The following is a 20,495-nucleotide window of genomic DNA, read 5'->3' as shown; positions in this document are numbered from 1 at the left end:
ACATGTTATAAAGGGACTCCAGCGTCATATAGGATAACATGTTATAAAGGGACTCCAGGTCTCCTATGCAGGATAACATGTTATAAAGAGACTCCAGGTCTCCTATGCAAGATAACATGTTATAAAGGGACTCCAGCTTCATATAGGATAACATGTTATAAAGGGACTCCAGCGTCATATAACATGGATAACATGTTATAAAGGGACTCCAGCGTCATATAGGATAACATGTTATAAAGGGACTCCAGGTCTCCTATGCAGGATAACATGTTATAAAGAGACTCCAGGTCTCCTATGCAGGATAACATGTTATAAAGGGACTCCAGCTTCATATAGGATAACATGTTATAAAGGGACTCCAGCGTGATATATAGGATAACATGTTATAAAGGGACTCCAGATCTCCTATGCAGGATAACATGTTATAAAGAGACTCCAGGTCTCCTATGCAGGATAACATGTTATAAAGGGACTCCAGCTTCATATAGGATAACATGTTATAAAGGGACTCCAGCGTCATATAGGATAACATGTTATAAAGGGACTCCAGCTTCATATAGGATAACATGTTATAAAGGGACTCCAGGTCTCCTATGCAGGATAACATGTTATAAAGGGACTCCAGCATCATATGGGATAACATGTTATAAAGGGACTCCAGGGACTCCAGGTCTCCTATGCAGGATAACATGTTATAAAGGGACTCCAGGTCTCCTATGCAGGATAACATGTTATAAAGGGACTCCAGGTCTCCTATGCATGTCATATGGGATAACATGTTATAAAGGGACTCCAGGTCTCCTATGCAGGATAACATGTTATAAAGGGACTCCAGCATCATATGAGATCACATGTTATAAAGGGACTCCAGCGTCATAAAGGGACTCCAGGATATGTTATAAAGGGACTCAGGATAACATGTCATAAAGGGACGCCAGATCTCCTATGCAGGATAACATGTTATAAAGGGACTCCAGGTCTCCTATGCAGGATAACATGTTATAAAGCGACTCCAGGTCTCCTATGCAGGATAACATGTTATAAAGGGACTCCATGTCTCCTATGCAGGATAACATGTTATAAAGGGACTCCAGCGTCATATGGGATAACATGTTATAAAGGGACTCCAGCTTCATATAGGATAACATGTTATAAAGGGACTCCAGCGTCATATAGGATAACATGTTATAAAGGGACTCCAGCGTCATATAGGATAACATGTTATAAAGGGACTCCAGGTCTCCTATGCAGGATAACATGTTATAAAGAGACTCCAGGTCTCCTATGCAGGATAACATGTTATAAAGGGACTCCAGCTTCATATAGGATAACATGTTATAAAGGGACTCCAGCGTGATATAGGATAACATGTTATAAAGGGACTCCAGGTCTCCTATGCAGGATAACATGTTATAAAGAGACTCCAGGTCTCCTATGCAGGATAACATGTTATAAAGGGACTCCAGCTTCATATAGGATAACATGTTATAAAGGGACTCCAGCATCATATAGGATAACATGTTATAAAGGGACTCCAGCTTCATATAGGATAACATGTTATAAAGGGACTCCAGGTCTCCTATGCAGGATAACATGTTATAAAGGGACTCCAGCATCATATGGGATAACATGTTATAAAGCGACTCCGGGTCTCCTATGCAGGATAACATGTTATAAAGGGACTCCAGGTCACCTATGCAGGATAACATGTTATAAAGGGACTCCAGGTCATATGGGATAACATGTTATAAAGGGACTCCAGGTCTCCTATGCAGGATAACATGTTATAAAGGGACTCCAGCATCATATGAGATCACATGTTATAAAGGGACTCCAGCGTCATATAGGATAACATGTTATAAAGGGACTCCAGGTCTCCTATGCAGGATAACATGTTATAAAGGGACTCCAGGTCTCCTATGCAGGATAACATGTTATAAAGGGACTCCAGGTCTCCTATGCAGGATAACATGTTATAAAGGGACTCCAGGTCTCCTATGCAGGATAACATGTTATAAAGGGACTCCAGGTCTCCTATGCAGGATAACATGTTATAAAGAGACTCCAGGTCTCCTATGCAGGATAACATGTTATAAAGGGACTCCAGGTCTCCTATGCAGGATAACATGTTATAAAGAGACTCCAGGTCTCCTATGCAGGATAACATGTTATAAAGGGACTCCAGGTCTCCTATGCAGGATAAGTGTGTAATAGGAATTTCCAGTTGAACAAAAAGAAGAGCAGTCGTAGGTAAAGTTAATCAAAAATCTATCTGGTTTAAGTTGCAAAAGGGAGACACCTCCAGCATAGAAGCAGAGAAAATGTAAAGTGTCTGCTTGATAATTGTCCCCTCTGGGCAAGCCTGCTTAGAGGATGAACTCTGGTATTCACCAGCATGGATAATATGTTTTTAAAGGATTCCTAAAATATTAAAAGGGGAATGGGCTTAAATGGATGAGCACAAGGTCATGTTGCACCAATGGAAATTATATATGAGATAGAACCAGATCCCACCAGATCAAACAGCATCCACTCAGAGGAACAGATAATGAACACCAGTCCCTTCAGGTTCACTATGTTATTCTCAGAGTGGTGGTGGTGATAGTAGTTATGTTCCTGTCACAGTGTAGACACTTCTCTTACCGTCACTAATGAGTCACAATCAACCTTTCACCCTCGACCCCTGTTTATTGAAGATGAAATCTCCCATCAGTCATTTCTGTATTATCTCATCAACCAGGCAGAGAAGAAGGAAGCATCTCTTATATGTCACATTAGGACTATATACTGTACAGATGAGTAACACCAAACCAGGCAGTGAAATGGAAACATGTTCTTCTTGAATTAGAAAATACGTATTTATGTTCAGCTGAATAATGCAAATGAGTTTGGGCCAATTAACAAGAGCAAATCAGTCTCCTCAGTTTAGCTTTAGGGGATGACATTTATCACAGGCTGCAAATTGATATAAACATTTCTCTACTCCCATTAGGATGTTATTTTCCTGAACAATAACTGTGTATGGTATAAATAATATTTTGTAGCCATACTTTCATTCTTTCAATAATATATTGGATAGTCTTCCCTTGATGATAAGTGCTTGAGCTGCTGCTGCAAAGATAAATCATGCATTTCCACCAATTACATCATGGCGATGTGCTGTAATTTTCAGTTCCACCACCACAAAAGCTCTTTTAATTGCATGTTTAAGACAGAAGTGACTAGCTGTCCTTTAAAGCAGTGACTACAACTATTTCATTACACTTAATGTGCTGGAGTGATTTAAGCAATCTAGCAATGCCCCTGGGATGCATCTCCCTCTAATTCCACAATCTCATAGTATTATTATTATTATGATTAGCCACAGTGTTTTTTCAGAAGTAGTGTCCTCATTCTAACTCAGGTCGTTATGATTCCTGTTTTAGCACCCTGCCTGCACCAGCACTTCCTTCTCTGACTTGGTAAAGCGTAAACAGATGGCCCTGTACCATCGGAGATTACAGCACATCACAGCAGATGGCAGTCTGAAGGGCACAGACCCCAACATCACCATGCTGAGGATAGAGGGAGGAGAGGAGGGACTAAACCTTGGGGTAATGATCTTACACCTTTCCTCCCAGTGTTCCTAAGGTCCAGTGAGATTCTTTCACATAGCACCCTAGTAGAAACTATACAATTAATCGATTCATTTAAGTAGATCCGACAGGTTTCGGAAATTGGGTCATCTTTATTCATAAAACCTATAGCAAATTCACCACAAAAAAAATACATTTGCATATTAATTAATATTGGCATACACATTTAAATAACAATTTCAGACAGCAATATTATGTTTGTGTGAAAATCTTAGAGGGTTTCATTAGAAACTTCACGTAATTGTCTGATATGGAATGTTTTCACATCAACTCTGGATCTGTTTTACTTTGTAATGCATCTCCATGGAAATGTTTGACTGAAATTAAACATATGGCAGCTGTCAGTAGAAATGAAGTAAAAAAGTAAAAAATGAATTATGCATCTTTGAAGTTACTCTTATTAAATACACAGACAGTCAGGTAAACAAGAGTCACAGATAGGTCTATTTAAAGGACTGACCAGTACAATAGTGTAAATGGAGTTTTTTTGTCACACAACACAATGCCACAGATGTCTCAAATTGAGGGACTGTGCAATTGGCATGCTGACTGCAGGAGTTGTTGCCAGAGAATGTAATGTTGTTTTCTCTACCATAAGCCACCTCCAACATTGTTTTAGGGAATTGTGTGTGTGTGTGTGTGTGTGTGTGTGTGTGTGTGTGTGTGTGTGTGTGTGTGTGTGTGTGTGTGTGTGTGTGTGTGTGTGTGTGTGTGTGTGTGTGTGTGTGTGTGTGTGTGTGTGTGTGTGTGGGGGGGGTTGCTAAGGAGTATTTCTGTCTGTAATAAAGCCCTTTTTAGGGAAAAATGAATTCTGATTGGGTGGGCCTGGCTCCCTAGTGGGTAGGCCCTATGCCCTCCCAGGCCCACCCATGGCTGCGCCCCTTCCCTGCCATGTGAAATCCATAGATTAGGGCCTAATGAATTTATTTCAGTTGAGTGACATGAATTCCTTACATGAACTATAACTCCATAAATCCTTTGAAATTGTAGAATGTTGTCTTTACATTTTTGTTCAGGAGATATATATATACATAAATAAATAAAATGTTACAAACAAAAGCATTGTATTCTTTGAGATGTATAAGAGCTTTTGGAAGCCATCCATTATCAACACTGAAATATCCCCTTATTGCTACTGTATGTTGAGAGCATAGTAGTGACCAGTTGTCTCCTATCCCAGACGGCTCTGTTAAACACAGCTGTCAACATGATCACTACTGAGATAGTCCTCTGCTCTGGCTGTGGGCTACATCTCAGCTTCACTGTGCCAGGAGAGAGGGTGATGAAAAGGGAGGGGAGGAGGGGGGCATAGACTCTCTGCTGGCCTGGCTGGCGCTCTGCCTCACTAGGCCAGATGGAGGGCATCAGATCCTGGGCTGTAATATCTGCCACACCATTCACTGGAGCACTGCTGTCTACCAGCCATATCCTACAGTACAACACGCTCTGGAGAGAAACACTGTCTACCAGCCATATCCTACAGTACAACACGCTCTGGAGAGAAACACTGTCTACCAGCCATATCCTACAGTACAACACCCTCTGGAGAGAAACACTGTCTACCAGCCATATCCTACAGTACAACAGCCTCTGGAGAGAAACACTGTCTACCAGCCATATCCTACAGCACAACACCCTCTGGGGAGAAACACTGTCTACCAGCCATATCCTACAGTACAACACCCTCTGGAGAGAAACACTGTCTACCAGCCATATCCTACAGTACAACAGCCTCTGGAGAAAAACACTGTCTACCAGCTGCTCCTCTCAGCCAAGCTACAAGGACAAGGCACATTTGCCCTCGAGACATAGTGCATTTCATGCAAACAAATATACATACTGTACGTATAATGCAGTTTTGAGTTTGAGTAATAATATCGTTTCTAATTACCATATTCTGCAGGCAAGAACAGACAAATAAGATACAAAAATGCCCAATGTTATGATTTAGTGTAAATCTGAGTTCATATTGAATTGCTGGTGTAGGCCAGTTGTTTTGAATAGTTGAATATTTTTTTCATGAATAAATTGCCATTACCCGCTACCCTAATAAGGTGCATCTGAATCAGCAAGACAAAGTGACACTAATTTGATATGGATTTGTTAAATACCAACAAATGGGGATTGATTCCTAAACACAACCGACCAATCTGCATGAGATTTTCAAAACCAACCCTGTATGTAACAGATTCATTCACCACAGATATCACATGGTTGTATCAAAGTAATAATTATCTTAAGCAGTGACCCATTACCACATCGATTCCTTGTTTATCATATTAACAGGTTTGCATGGTTAAAGTCCATCGTCTATCAGTGTTAGGTCACATTGTCTACTTAAGGGGAATAACATTCCTGTATGAGTCAATGAAGCGCTCCCCTGTCCTATTACATCAGGATGGTGGTGCAACTCAAGGTTGAGTGTCAGTGCCTGACAGATTAAAGTCAAATTAACCAATTTGAGTATACGCACTACCTTAACTTCAGTAGATCCACTCTTATGAAAGAAGTAGTGAAGGACACATTTGTATAGATAGGACTAGTTGAGTGGTAAGAATAATTATTTTTGGACAATATGTTTGAGGAGTTGCACATTCTCTCCAGATAACACTGTCTGGGAGCTGAAAGACACTGCCTCATTCACAGGGGAAGGAACTTAAAAATGGGGAACATTTTCTAGCAGAACTTGGAAACAGGAGTTGAAAGAGAATTAAAATCACAGATAAAGTTTGAGCACAAATGCAATTCCCCTTTGGCGCAAGCAATTAAAATAAGCTTCAATCAGCCCATGGATCCATCGCCAACTGGCCTGACCTCACGTTCAGACTGCAAAAAACAATGGAATTTCAGCCCAGCTGGCAATGAAGGCTGTCTGCTGGCCCTGAACACACTGGGGTGGAGCCTTCGTGAGGACCAGTATCTTCCTTCTACATTGACAAGACTATTTCCCCCCCCCCAAAAAAAAAAAAGTATGCTTATTTGGTACAACCCATTTAAATAAAAAAAATCTTTGTGCAAAGTATGAATGTGGATAGTTTTACAGTACAGCATGCTCACCAACAATGCCATGTTGGCCCTGATGATCTTTCCCTATATAAATACACATTTCACCATCAGTTTGTTACAGTACATTACCTTATGCTTGAAAAATAAGTCTGATCTCAAACTAACATACTGATAACCAGTGAACAGGGTTCTATTGGAGTTGTTAGGTTCGATTTAGAGCTGGTGTCAAATTCTTGCCATTGAAATTCACCATCAACATTCAGAAACCTGAACTGCTAAGACAAGGATTACACCTAAAAACCTCAAGTGCCAATAGAAGCTGAAAGAATCTAGATATAGGCACTTGCCTAGAATGGAAACATCCCTTATGAACACAGCAAAATAGTTCATTACACAAAGCATCATGCCATCCCTTTAGATTTATTCCCTGCAGTGAGGTATAGGAGGTGTTGTTTGAGGGTCTGTGCCCAGGGCTGCTGGCCCTGGCCCAGCTTGCAGAGCAGCAGGCTGTGCTCAGAGGTGTTGTACAGGTTGTGGTCCTGGCCTGGGTCTTCCTCCAGGAGGTACAGCTCCCCACCATGCACGTCTGACAGATTAGCCTGGAAGCTAGCTGGGTCGAAGCCCGCCCACACGGTGAAGCGATAGTCCCAGGAGCGCAGAGAATAGCCCATTATCCGGATGTCCTTCAGGTCGGGCAGGTCTGAGTTTTCCTGGGGGGTGTCGGCGGGCCGGGGGTACTGGCTGAAGGCAATGGCCTCAGACTTCTTGCGGTTGTCGTCGTTGTTGAAGGTGTAGGCCAGGTTGTGTCCCTCGGTGCAGAGCTCCACGTCAAAGGAGTTGTCGGGACAGGGGAGCGGGGGCTTCAGCCCAGCCAGGACAGAAACAGTGGGGAAGATATCTAGCAGCTCGTTCACGTTGCTCACGGTTCCTCCTGTGGAGAAGAGGTAGTGTGAGTCACAGCCCCACAACCGATAGTCTACTACATTATATGGGGAATAACAACGTTACATAGGCTGCATTTACAGGCAGCCTAATGCTGATATTTTTCACCAATGAGAAAAGCACTGAAAAAGATGTGATTGATCAAAAGCCCAATTAGTGGAAAAAATATCAGTGTTGTGTAGACGCAGCCATAGTGGAGCACAAACTTCCTACAATCTGTCCTGGGAGAATGACTTGGAGAGAATAGAATAGTGTCTCAAAGGCTGCATTTACACAGCCAATTCTATCATTTTCACTAATAGGTCTGATCTGATAAGTCAAAAGACCAATTCCTGATTTTTTTTAAAAGCAGAATTGAGATACCTGTCTAAACACAGGCCATTTACATACTCCTCACGTCCTATCCTTCTCAGAACCCATTGGATGAGAACGCCAGAGGTCCCTCCCCTCTGCCAATGGGATTTGAGAAGACAAGAGGAGAAGACGCAAGGAGAATGCAATTCAATCTTCCTAATGGCTTCCTCTCCTTCACTACCACTGATGGGAAGAAAAAAACTGGATCGGTTTCCACCATACTGCCTTCATCATCACATCTTGCCAGATCAGTGATAAAAATTGCACGAGGAATGAAAACTAGTTATTGACTATAGGAGTGTGTAGTATACCTTGTGTGAAGCGATGCGGTGTTGGGCCAAACACATTCATGTAAGGGAAGGTCTCTGGCCAAGGACGGACTGCAGTCACACCTGCTACGTAGAACATTAGTGGAATGCGAGTGGCCACGTCAAAGTTGCTGTATTTGGCCCATTCTCCATGCTCCCCAAGTGACCAGCCTGTAAGAGAAATAACTCCTATTACAAATACATACCCAAACAAGACTAACATTTAATTATCGCTATACAACATGCATAAACAGTTCCTAGTCAAGTTAACATAAGGTTTGAAGGGAACCAAGCTTGAGGCTGGTGAAGTCTGTCAACTCAGGAGTGTAAAGGCAGAATTTGTGTTGTCACAGCCCCATCTAGTGGACAAACGACACAAGAAATGTACCCGTTGACAAACTATTATAGGCTAGACCGCAGTTTGATGCATGCAGCAGATTTCACATCTCTACAGTACATAACGTATTGAAACAGAAGGAAGAATTGACATACCATGGTCAGATGTAAAGACCACAACAGTGTCTTCAGCCAGGCCAAGATAATCCAGAGTACTCAACAACCGACCCACTTGGGAGTCCATGTATGACACAGATGCATAATAGTGCTGTTGAATCTGGAGCTGAAGCCAACATTTATGGTATATCAATAACACATAACAGTATGCAACCTGCTGTAGTATAATATGCTGCTTCTACCTGTAGGTTTCTGGAAGAATGTTTAAATAGTTCAACATGTATCTGCATCATTATCACCTCATGTAACAGATTGGAAGTAAAGAAATCCACCAGTTGTGCTTCAACCATCTACAGCCACATTAAAAACCATATAGAATAGATGCCTTGTGCCTACAAATAATAAACTGATACCTAACCAACCTGGAAATCTTTTGGGATTGGCCCATATGGGAAGCTGATGTTTAGAGCTTGGACATCTTCCCTTTTCCTGATGTCAGTCCAGGGATTGTAGGCCACACTGGGGAGGCCTTTAGGAACGTCAGGGTCTGGAGGCAGGCTCATCTTATCCAGGGGATAGAGTGTCAAGAATTCCTAATACACAGAGTTAGGCAATTTAAGAACGAAATTACAGTTTACAAGTGCAAAGGCAGTTTCATCAGTATGTTACAAATCATACCATCTACATTTATTGCTCATCTACATCATGGTTTAACCCAGCGTATTCCAAACTTCGTCCTCAGGACTCCAAGGCGTGAACGTTTAGTTTTTTACCTTAACACTACACAGCTGATCCAAATTATCAAAGCTTGATTAGTTGATTTGAGTCAGCAGTGTAGAGCAAAAAACAAAAACGTGCACCCCTTGGGACCGGAGGCCCGAGTATGGAAAACCCTGGTTTAACCGCTCCTGGTGTTACGGTGAAGTAAGCCAGGAAGCTGTAGTACCTGTGGGATTCTGAAGGGAATGTGAGGTTTGTGGAATCCAACAGCCAGAAAGAAATTCTTGCCAGAATCCTTTGTGGACTTGAGCAGCCTGATGGCCTCCTCTGTGCTCTCCATGTCTGGCAGTGTCCCAAGAGGGGTTTCAGACACATTAACTGAGCACAACAGGTTGGCATGCAGTTTGCCATCACTGCCCTTGCAAACCTAAACAAAGCAGTACATTTCATTCATGCTAAACATTAAACCCTTCAGATTTTTTTTTTTTAAATGCATGAGAAACATTTACATTAGGCAGTTAAACTAGACATAATACACAGAGGGCTCAAATCAGACAACATGCATAAGCACCTGTAGCAATTTCTTTAAATTAATGTCTACTGAATGGAATCCATTCACTGAAGTAAATAGACTATTCAGTATACTGACATCATTTAAGCCATATATGGCTAAAGCATCTGTAGACCATGGAGTTATGGCAGCAGTCAAGACAAACACTGACCTTCATATTTTCATACTTGAAAGAGGGAGGATGATAAGGAGGTACAGACCAGCTGTACGGGTAATCATCCGAGTGATTAGAGGCTATGCCTTCAGCACAAAACACAGCGATATTAGTATTAAGATGACATGGGAAACAGCCTCTGGCAATTTGATAGATTCACATCACATGACAAGAGATGTTGCTTATTTTGTGCAATAAGGGGTTTTAAAACATTGAACACAGAAGCACAGAAGATAATTGTTAATTAATTTCTCAATGTAGACGTCTAAGAATTCACCAACCAATAACATTAAGTAGGTCTAAGACAAACAGCAGGTTGGCATTTATTGGGATGAATCCTGTCCTGGCGGCAGCTCTGTTGGTTGGTCACTAGCCACAAAGTCAGATTTGAAAACTAAAACACTGCTAACTTTACACCCAACGTTCAATTAGGACCAAAATAAACATTTGAAAGCATTTTTTAAAAACTATATAGCCAATTTTGACTTTGCGTCTGGCCCATCAAGCAGAAACCACTCAGCCTTCAGGAATAGATTCATCCCAATAAAATGTCAACCTGCTGACAAAATGTCTAGGATCCTTTTACCTGGGTGAAAAACCTTTCCAACCGACATGGTGGTGTAGCCCTTTGACTTGAAGTACTGAGGGAGAGTGGTGTAGTTCCCCGCATGTACTCTCCAGTAGGAGTTAAAGTCATATAACCGGGTTGTGTCAGGTCTACGACTTGTTAGTAAGGAGGTCCGACTTGGTCCACACACTGCTTGCTACAAATTGAATGAGAGATAAATTAACGTCCCATTGTCTATATAGTTACAATCACTGGTAGAAAATGAATTGCCAACTAAAGTAGGCTTGCGCTACAGCGTTAAATCACTTTGTTGTAGGACTACCTGGGCATATGCGTTGAGAAAGACGTTACTTTTAGAGGCAAGTTGATCAATGTTTGGTGACTTTACAATAGGATCCCCGTAGCATCCTAATGTTGGTCTCAAATCGTCAGCCATGATGAAGAGAACATTGCGCCGAACTAAAGAAAAACATATTAGTCAAGGTTACAATGGCTGCGTTAACACAGGCAGCCCAATTCTGATTCAATCGCCACTAAAATTGTTAGACCAATCAGATCAGGTATTTCGCAAAAGATCCGAATTTGGAAGCCATAATTGCCCGGCCTTAAAAATCAGCTACAACGTAGCAAGCTTTGAACGAACGCCATACATTGGGCAACATGACTAAAGTTATAACAATGTTACTGATCAATAATACGTTCTCACAGAAACTCAACATCAACAAGAAGCGATTTACTATAAAAGGTTTCTGAAAAGTGAGTTACCTGTTTTTGCAACAACGTCATGAGAGAACATATACAGAATCAGGACGCAAAACCATTTCTGGACAGACAGAGACATCGTGAGGCAACACAGCTTCGCCAAGCTAAAACAATTGTAAGCTAATGAAGCTCGTGCGTGGTCTATAAAGGTAGTGCATGAACATATATACACACGCGACAACTAATGACTGTGTCAAAACATTGATCGCATCGTGTCTGCTGAAATACCTTCCTGGTGAAAGGACCTCCCCCCTTTCTATTTCCATTGGTCGTTGGAAAGTCTACGTCATGCTCTGAAACCTAGACGCCCCGCCTTTATTTATGTAGTTGACAGGTAATCCTATCATTTTCAATATGCACAAATGTATTCTATACAAATAAAATCAGTGAGTAGCTACCTTTCCATCCATCCAATTGGCGACAGATTTCCATGCGAATATTCTAGAATCCGCATAACACATTTGGCATTTTCCCACCAGTGGTATGTTTCCACAAAATGGACTTGTTGCAGTTACAAATCAGTGAATGATGACGTAATGTACGCAATGTACTTTTTCGCTTAACTGTTCATGGACGGAATAAAAAGCTAAAGTGCAATGTGTTTCCATCGCATTTTCAACTCTACGGATAGTTTTGTCACAAAAACACATCGCAAATGTGTCAACAGCCCGCAGATGCAGTGCTCTTCTAGGCTCTTCGTGTAGGTTCTTCTACATTAAGAGATTATTATGGATAAAGCGGATAATATTTGTATTTGTCAAACGGCAGTCAAGCGTCGATCATCATGTCAACAGAATAAGACCCTTGATAGGCTATTGGAAAGTAGCATCAAGCGCATCATCGTGCACTTTCACCACCCTGTGAAGTTCATCATAATTTATTTTATCTGTAGCCTAATAAACTGCATAGTTTCCCGGGTCGTAGTGGGAGGACCACACACCATATCATCACGAGACTCAAAATGTAACGTCGATATGATGGTTATTGTGTCAACTTTTGCACGAAAAGCGTTTTCACCTCCATTTACCACATAATTAATTTGGACCATGGCTGGGAAGACAATGGGAACGGCATTGGGCTGATGTAGGTTGACTTGTGTGCATATGTTGTTGATTGTGTGAGAATAATGAAGCAGATTTTACCAAGGGGATTTCTGTTTAAATCTGACAGGTTTTAATAGCATCTTCCTATTCTTCTTTTCGGTAGGCTATTCATTCATATTACATTGCATTTGATAATTGCTCCATGGAGCTAGAAACACAACATTTCATGATTTTGAATTGCAGTGATGCTATAATCAGTGGCTTGAATTGTATTTTAGGAAAGCATTAAAAAGTGATTTGATTGATTTATAAATATTTTCTTTCCTTAGGATCCAGGCGAAATTCCCAGCATGGCCCAAGGAGCACCAGCTGAAAGGTGTGTCTCACCCACAACTCTACTCTATAGTTTGATAGAAGCAGTGCTGGAAAAAGTACTCAATTGTCATACTTGAGTAAAAGTAAAGATACGTTAATAGAAAATAACTAGAGTAAAAGTCTAAAAGTATTTGGTTTTAAATATAGGCCTACTTAAGTATCAAACGTAAATGGAATTGCTAAAATGTACTTAAGTATCAAAAGTATAACCCATTTCAAATTCCTTATATTTAGCAAGCCAGAAGGCACAATTGTATTTATTAACATTTTTATTGGCAGATAGCCAGGGGCACACTCCATCACTCAGACATAATTTACAAACGAAGCATTTGTGTTTAGTGAGTCCACCAGATCAGAGGCAGTAGGGATCCCAGGGATGTTCTCTTGATAAGTGTGTGAATTTAGACAATTTTCCTGTCCAAATGTAAAAGGTACTTTTGGGTGTCAGGGAAAATGGTATTTTCTTTGGGAATGTAGTGAAGTAAAAGTTGGAAAAATATAAATAATAAAGTACAGATACCCCCCAAAAACTACTTAAGTACTTTACACCACTGGATAGAAGTGACGAGTTGCATGTTTGTTATGTTTGTGAATGCATGCATACCATGGTAAAAATCTATTGTCTGTGTCTTTTCAGGTGGGATTTCAGCCTACAATGCCAGGGACAAAAATGTTTGCACCTATGAGATAATGGACATGGGCACCACCAGGGGTGACTATTCCAATGAGTCGTTGCCAGATCTCAATGGTTCAAAAGCCAGGGTTATTGAAGAGTCCGGGGGTGACTATTCCAATGAGTCGTTGCCAGATCTCAATGGTTCAAAAGCCAGGGTTATTGAAGAGTCCAGGGGTGACTATTCCAATGAGTCGTTGCCAGATCTCAATGGTTCAAAAGCCAGGGTTATTGAAGAGTCCGGGGATGACTATTCCAATGAGTCGTTGCCAGATCTCAATGGTTCAAAAGCCAGGGTTATTGAAGAGTCCGGGGTGACTATTCCAATGAGTCGTTGCCAGATCTCAATGGTTCAAAAGCCAGGGTTATTGAAGAGTCCGGGGTGACTATTCCAATGAGTCGTTGCCAGATCTCAATGGTTCAAAAGCCAGGGTTATTGAAGAGTCCGGGGTGACTATTCCAATGAGTCGTTGCCAGATCTCAATGGTTCAAAAGCCAGGGTTATTGAAGAGTCCGGGGATGACTATTCCAATGAGTCGTTGCCAGATCTCAATGGTTCAAAAGCCAGGGTTATTGAAGAGTCCGGGGGTGACTATTCCAATGAGTCGTTGCCAGATCTCAATGGTTCAAAAGCCAGGGTTATTGAAGAGTCCGGGGATGACTATTCCAGTGACGTTGTTGCCAGATCCTACTTCCTACCACTTTCTCGTACTTTTCCCCCTACTGTAGGCCTTTACCACCTGTCTTTGAGTCTGCCTATGGTGAAAATATCTCCATCTCTTTCAAGCTAATTGCAATGACTGATGTGTGGTTGTTTAGTTGGACTTAATTTAGTTTAGTCTTTGGATAAAATACTATGCCAAATTGCTAACATCTAAATGTAGAATACATGTATTCTATCTAGTTTCCAAATAAAATCATCATAGAATTGGTGTGTGGTCAACTTGTATAATGCATAGATTTGTCAAATTTTAAGCCAGAATAATTTAAGATCCGTACAAAAAACTACCACTAGAGAGCATTGCTGGCCATATATTTTCCCATCAATTCTCCTAGTTCCCCAGCACAGATTATACACGGTTTGATTTGGGCAGGAGCTCACTGGAGCTGAGGACGGTACCTGTACCATTTATAGAATATTAGCTCAAAAGTACTGTCGAGCTCCTGCCCTTATATAAACAGTACCAGCACCCAAATTGAGTACCCGCAACTATTTCAGTCCGAGTCAAACACCGATTATCTATGGACATAAAATTATTTGACCAGAAAATCCGTAAAGATTTTTTTTTAAAATACAGATGGAATTGAGACACAAATCATACAAAAAGCAATAGCTAGGGACGCTAGGGGACAGTACACATGAAAATGTTGCATCTTTGACTGATACTGTTTGATTAAATTGTTTGGTTAATTTTACAGTTGATATGTATCTAAAGAAACTTCCCAGTGAGTCAACTGGTGCACACAACTCGTCGACTTTCTCGCGGACGTCATGGGCGGTACTCCAGTGCTTCTGCAGGCTAGTTGAAGACACGAGACCTCATTGGGCCAGATCTAATCATCACAATTCACCGAGGTCTTCTTGACTTTGATGGATGACTGCGTACTCTGAAATATATAACTCAGTTTGTAAGTACCATTTTCTTCAAGACGAATTTAGAGACAATTGTTTGATTGATATGCGAAGCTTCAATATGGTTCGCTCCAGTTTTCTATTTTGCTTTGTGTTAGATTCGCAAAAAGCCTGTTGAATTCAGTTGATGGTTTCTTCAACTTCACCGAAGCGTTGTTATTGAATTATACCTCATTTGAAGAATCTCCTGGGACACAATTCGATGTTATATTTAGTTTGCGACTCATTATCCTCTTAAATATATTTTAAACAATCTTTTTTTTTAAAACATTTTTTACAATATCCTATTATTGCAACACAAGGATAGTGGTGATGTGTGTTTTTGCTGTTTCAATAGGCTGTGGTCAATACAATTTAGTCCAGTTGCTTATTGCCAATAGCTATCTGGTATGATCTGGCCATTAACGTTACATTCCTTATTAGAATACAAATAACGCCCCATTTGAGGGATATAAAATGCTGTTCACTATTGCCAAGTACCTCAACTCCTCTACAGAGTTGAGCGCATAGGCTACTAGAGGTAAAAAATAAAACCTTTTTTAATTCACGAACCTCTGACTCAGAGTCCCTTTACACGATACTTAAAGAATGTACATTCCTAAACCCTTATCATGTACCTATGTTTGACCTCTGTTGTAGCATGCCTTTGTTTGCTGAAATCCATACTTTTGAATAAAACCTTAATCAAACACAACCACCGACTCAGCAAGAAAAATAAATGGTTCCAATCGTTTTTCCACCATTCATTTTCCCATAGGGGATTTGAGAAACACTTAAAATAAGGTCTGTGTCTCATGTAGGCTTACCCTGGCGTGACGTTTAGATTACCATTAGTTTTTCTAACAACGATATATCGCATTATTTCTGAACATAATGGCATGAAGAAAGTGTATTGGCTTTGGCAGCTGGTCCACAAAGTTTTTAATAGGGGTCAGTTCTCAACCACACCCATTCGACCAGTAGGACCAACCAGATTGAGCCATGGCACTAATTCCATGTTTTCAATAGAGGATATCACTAAGAGCACAACACTTAAACCATTTTTTAAAAAGCACAATTAGTTGATTATCACCATACAATTAAACCCTTCAGATAAATACCTTCTCATGTGCCCTTAAGGCTCACACATGCTGTGGAGCAAATGATTTGGAATGGAAGGAATGCCTGGTGAAAACAGCAACAACTGTAGGTTAAAGGCAGACTAGAGGGCCTTTAGCAGTAAAACCCAGCAGGATCCCTTTTCACATGGAGAGTGGGAGAGCAGAGTGGGTCGTTTCAAGGGTCAGCTCTAAAAGGTTTCCAGCACCATGAGAAGAGAACCAGGCCAGACCGAGAGGGGAACTGTGTGTTGTTGCTGCTGTATAGACATCCCTGTCTGTCTGTGACACATTCAGCCTCAGCCTCGCACCCAGCATCGCTAGCTCAGTTCTACAGTATAATGTTTTTGTTATTTACAGTTCTGCTGCATACATGGCCTTAATTCGAGTTGATTAGAGCCAGAGAGGTCGCTGCTCATAGAAGATGTGTCCCAGATGTGAGCAGGAATTCCGAGCGCTTTGTAAAGAAAAGAAACAGTACTCTGCAGGGGTTATCTAACGAAACCCGAGTCAGAGAAAACTGTTGAGGGGATGAGGGATTCAAGAGATCAGGGGGAAAAGGGCCTCCTGCTCAATCATGGGCAAATATTTAATTCTTCAGAATTCAACTTTATATAAGTAACTATAGTTAAAATCAGTGTTATTTTACTCTGAATTACAACTACAGTATCTTGGTAAACCACAAAGTTGAGGACAATCACAATGCTTGATATTTGCACTTGCACTGAGAAATGATCTCCTGTCCTTCTCACCATCGTTAGCTGCTTTACTTTCTCAGTTCTGAGCAAAGCAGTGGGTTTCTGTGGGGGCGGTTTAAAAATGGTTCAGGAAATACCACAAAAAAATCCAGGAGTAAAACTGACATGTGTTTTTGAAATGAGTCCACATATAGTTTGTATGAACTGAGATTTCCCATGTGTGATGATCTACTCTGTGTCTGGTAGTCTGTCTGGATGTTTCATTACTAAGATGATGATTGCTGTCGGTGTATAGAAGACACCAGATTGTATACATTGAGTTGATAAGCTAAGTCTATTGATTCTAATGATGTATTTGATCAATTATTTGTTATCACCCAAGTCATATTCCTTTGGAATGTCATTAAGTAGAGGAAACGCTATGGTAGTGCTGTGGTTACTCTCTGTGACACAGGCTTCTAATGTGTTTACACTTTCAGGATGAGGGAAATATTTCATTTTGAAATGGAGTCTCAGAGGTCTGGAGCTAATAGAGTTTCAGTGGATTGTTTACGTGAACACATTCTTTATTCCTAGGAAAATGTCTCCACTTGGATAGATTCCAAGCAGTTCTGGCCCTTTTGGTTGTATTCTGATCTAGCTTTACCAAATCCTTCACAGACCCCGATCTCACATAGAGATGTTCAGTTAAAAACTTTCAGACTGACTTGAGTTATTCATGAGTAAAATGTTGCATTTGTTTCATTTGACTATTGTTGTAGTAAAAGGTTTATTGTTTTGCACAAGTTAGCATTCTGCCATAACATACTTCTGGGCAATTCCATGGTGACAGAATGATGCTGAGACTTAGATTTTTCACTTTAAAATGTCAAACAAAATCCACTGATTGGAAAGTTAAACAAACCATACAACTCTATGCACAAGGACAACTGTTAACAATTCCCACAGAAAAAGTTACAAAAACACATTTTACTTGAACAGTGCAGATGCAAAGTTTGGTAACAGAATGACGGTTTGTGCTGTTTATCTGATAATTAGGCCTTATTATCCAACCTGTGGATCAGTAGCCCATATTGATTTTCTACTTAGTTGTCCATATGAATTGACATCCCAACATGAATGACACAAAGGTTGAACCATAGTTAGCCATAGTTAGAGGTTAAGATTTAGACATCTGTTGTCTGTGTTGACTCAGACTCTATGGCAGGGTGGTACTCTTGGTTGGGCTGTTTTGTTTTTCTGATGGGGATAGGATAGAGTTCCTAGCCAGGACAATCCTCATGTCTCCTCACGACACCCCCTATCTAATTATCACAGAGACACGGGTCAGATCGGCTGGAAGTAAGCTGCCTGATTGAGACAATAGCTGCAGGCTGCCGCTCGGGATTAGGCTAATGACGGGGCAGGGAGTGGGAGGAGGGAGGTGGAGATGGGTGGGAAAAGTAGCTTGGGGCGGGCTGTTAGTTCACACTAGTGTCCTCTCACTGTAGGCAGGTCACTGGGAGGGAGGGAGGGCAGGTAACCTCAAAGTTAGCTCGGTGTCTTTATGGTTGTCTTTCTGCCGTTCTGTCTTAATTCATGTATATGAAGAAGAGGGGTGTTTGTGTGTAGTGGACTGGTGGCCTTTAACGTTGCAGTTGGGGCTTGCACAGGGACTCTTCCACTTGCCGCCATCACTCAGACAAGCTGGGAAAGGATGTACTGCCTGCTGGATCTCTTGAACATTCCCAACTAGAAACCATGGCTGGATTTTACGGCTGCTTGCAGGGAAAGAAGTAAGTATGTTCTCTCTGCTTTTCTGGTTCAACTTGTTTGATATCCTGGCAAGGTATGAAGACAGAGGAAATATGTATCGCCAGAGCATTTATCCGAAGTGAACATAGTCATGTATGCTATTTGTCCCAGGCAGTCTTCTTAATGTACATGGCATGTGTACATGTCTGTCTTTAGAGAAGGGCAATAGTTATGTTCTGATTCTGAACCCTAATATTAGGACACAGTAGGCCTGCATTGATTCGGCAAGTCAAAAAAGATGAATAAATAGTTAATTTGTAACTAAGACCACTGTTGTAGCCTCGTGGACTAGATTGTAAATGCACTGTATAGGGGCTGTTTATTCACAGTGTTAAAGAACCATCTCCCCCTTTATCCTTCCGTCTCAAGACATTAAAAAGACAATAAAAGCTTTATTGACCCCTCACTCAGTTCATTGATAAAATGTGAGAAAGAGAGCCAGGCAGCCTTTTCTTAAACTGTGAACTGACCCACTTAACAGTAACAGCCTGAAAGGGATCAGCTCTTCTCCCCCAGAGTGAGTAACTGACTGCCACAGTTTATTCACATCCATCCACATCCCAAACATCCATTTCATGGTTTGTGTCTGTCAGCTGTCCCAACTAAGTTCCTCTTAGCAGAAGTCTGGCTTCATGTGACATCTTGTACACAGACAGACTTAGAAATGGAGAATGTATAACATACAGTATAGATGAGTACAAAACATAACATGCTAGTGTAAACAGCTCGGCTCAGATGTGTGGAACACCTGCACCGTTTCACATGGTTCTCGTTTAAACAGTCATTCTTCCTTGATATTGGACCGTAAAAAGCCTCACTTTTTCCAGATGGAACTTGTCTGATCTGGTTTAATCCTCCTTGTCCTACAGAACAGGGGTAAGGAAGGCTGCGTTGAACTATGCTCTACTACTAACACCAAAATGTTTATTTTTCCTCTTGTTGGATTCATATGTTCAAGCTATTATTGAAGATTAATGCATTCACGCATGTTAAGCCCTGTTGCACACAACATCATGTGAGCGCAACACACAGAATGTCTCTCTTGCTACACACAACTCGTATTTGGGACAGATGTGTGGCCTAACCCTTCCGCACTGAATGCACCCTTGATACAACTTGTAAATTCAATAAGCTTTTTTTCAAAGTCAGACTTAGTCAGTCCTCTCATTTAGAAAGAGTGAGGAGAGGAAATTCCATGGGGTTGTGGCTCTGGTTCAAGACAAACATTAAGGTATGTGAGGTTTTACTCAACAGCTGAAAAAACAAAACTGTACTGTGATGAGCAGACCATCCACTTGGATATGCAGACTCATATATGGGGGCGCCACCCAATGAAAAGTGTTCACTCAGCATAACAGAGAATGGTGGGTTGAACCTCCAATAAAAAAAAAGACAGCACATCCTTCCTTGATATCCTGAAAGTCCGCCCATTGTAACTACTCTAGGAGTTCTCCCTTCCAGGCAGCTGTGCCCTGCAGTAGCCTTGTCCCGGGTACTGTGCTTCTCCTGTTAAGTTTCATTGGAGCTCCTGTTTGGTTGCTGTGATCATCTTGTATGTTCTGGGGAATCAATGGTTTAGCCAGATTGCATTCGGTTTGGACATCTTTATGTAGGGCTACTGGCCTACTACACCCACTACTAATGAACTACACATCATCTACGGTGCCTTCGGAAAGTATTCAGACCCCTTTACTTTGTCCACATTTGGT

General features: G+C 41.2%; 2 protein-coding genes across 7 annotated transcripts in view; one reads left to right on the top strand and one right to left on the bottom strand.

Annotated features, from left to right (window-relative positions):
• Positions 1–5,053: 5,053 nt before the first annotated feature.
• ids (iduronate 2-sulfatase) lies at positions 5,054–11,703 on the bottom strand. The gene is made up of 9 exons (XM_024428958.2): positions 11,477–11,703; positions 11,034–11,170; positions 10,730–10,907; positions 10,141–10,229; positions 9,645–9,845; positions 9,121–9,291; positions 8,738–8,864; positions 8,249–8,416; positions 5,054–7,572 (listed from the first exon to the last, which is right to left on the bottom strand). The coding sequence occupies exons 1-9, from the start codon at positions 11,550–11,552 to the stop codon at positions 7,043–7,045; spliced, it is 1,677 nt and encodes a 558-aa protein (XP_024284726.1). The 5' UTR covers positions 11,553–11,703; the 3' UTR covers positions 5,054–7,042.
• A 3,307-nt stretch (positions 11,704–15,010) lies between these two features.
• The window catches only part of LOC112256026 (CRACD-like protein), a 28,776-nt gene continuing 23,291 nt past the window's right edge, over positions 15,011–20,495 (top strand). For 3 of the 6 annotated variants that reach the window (XM_024428964.2, XM_042325889.1, XM_042325888.1), the window contains exon 1: positions 18,484–18,767. In XM_024428964.2, coding sequence (XP_024284732.1) covers positions 18,733–18,767 — 35 coding nt within the window. In that variant the 5' untranslated portion in view covers positions 18,484–18,732. Of the gene's footprint in view, positions 15,194–18,483; positions 18,768–20,495 lie in introns of those variants that run through there. The other 3 variants (XM_024428966.2, XM_024428965.2, XM_024428963.1) reach the window with 2 other exon arrangements.

Source organism: Oncorhynchus tshawytscha, linkage group LG08 (assembly GCF_018296145.1).
Source record: "Oncorhynchus tshawytscha isolate Ot180627B linkage group LG08, Otsh_v2.0, whole genome shotgun sequence".
Taxonomy (NCBI): Eukaryota; Metazoa; Chordata; class Actinopteri; order Salmoniformes; family Salmonidae; genus Oncorhynchus; species Oncorhynchus tshawytscha.
Note: the sequence above shows the minus strand (reverse complement) of the source record. Positions and strands in the feature narration are given on the sequence as shown.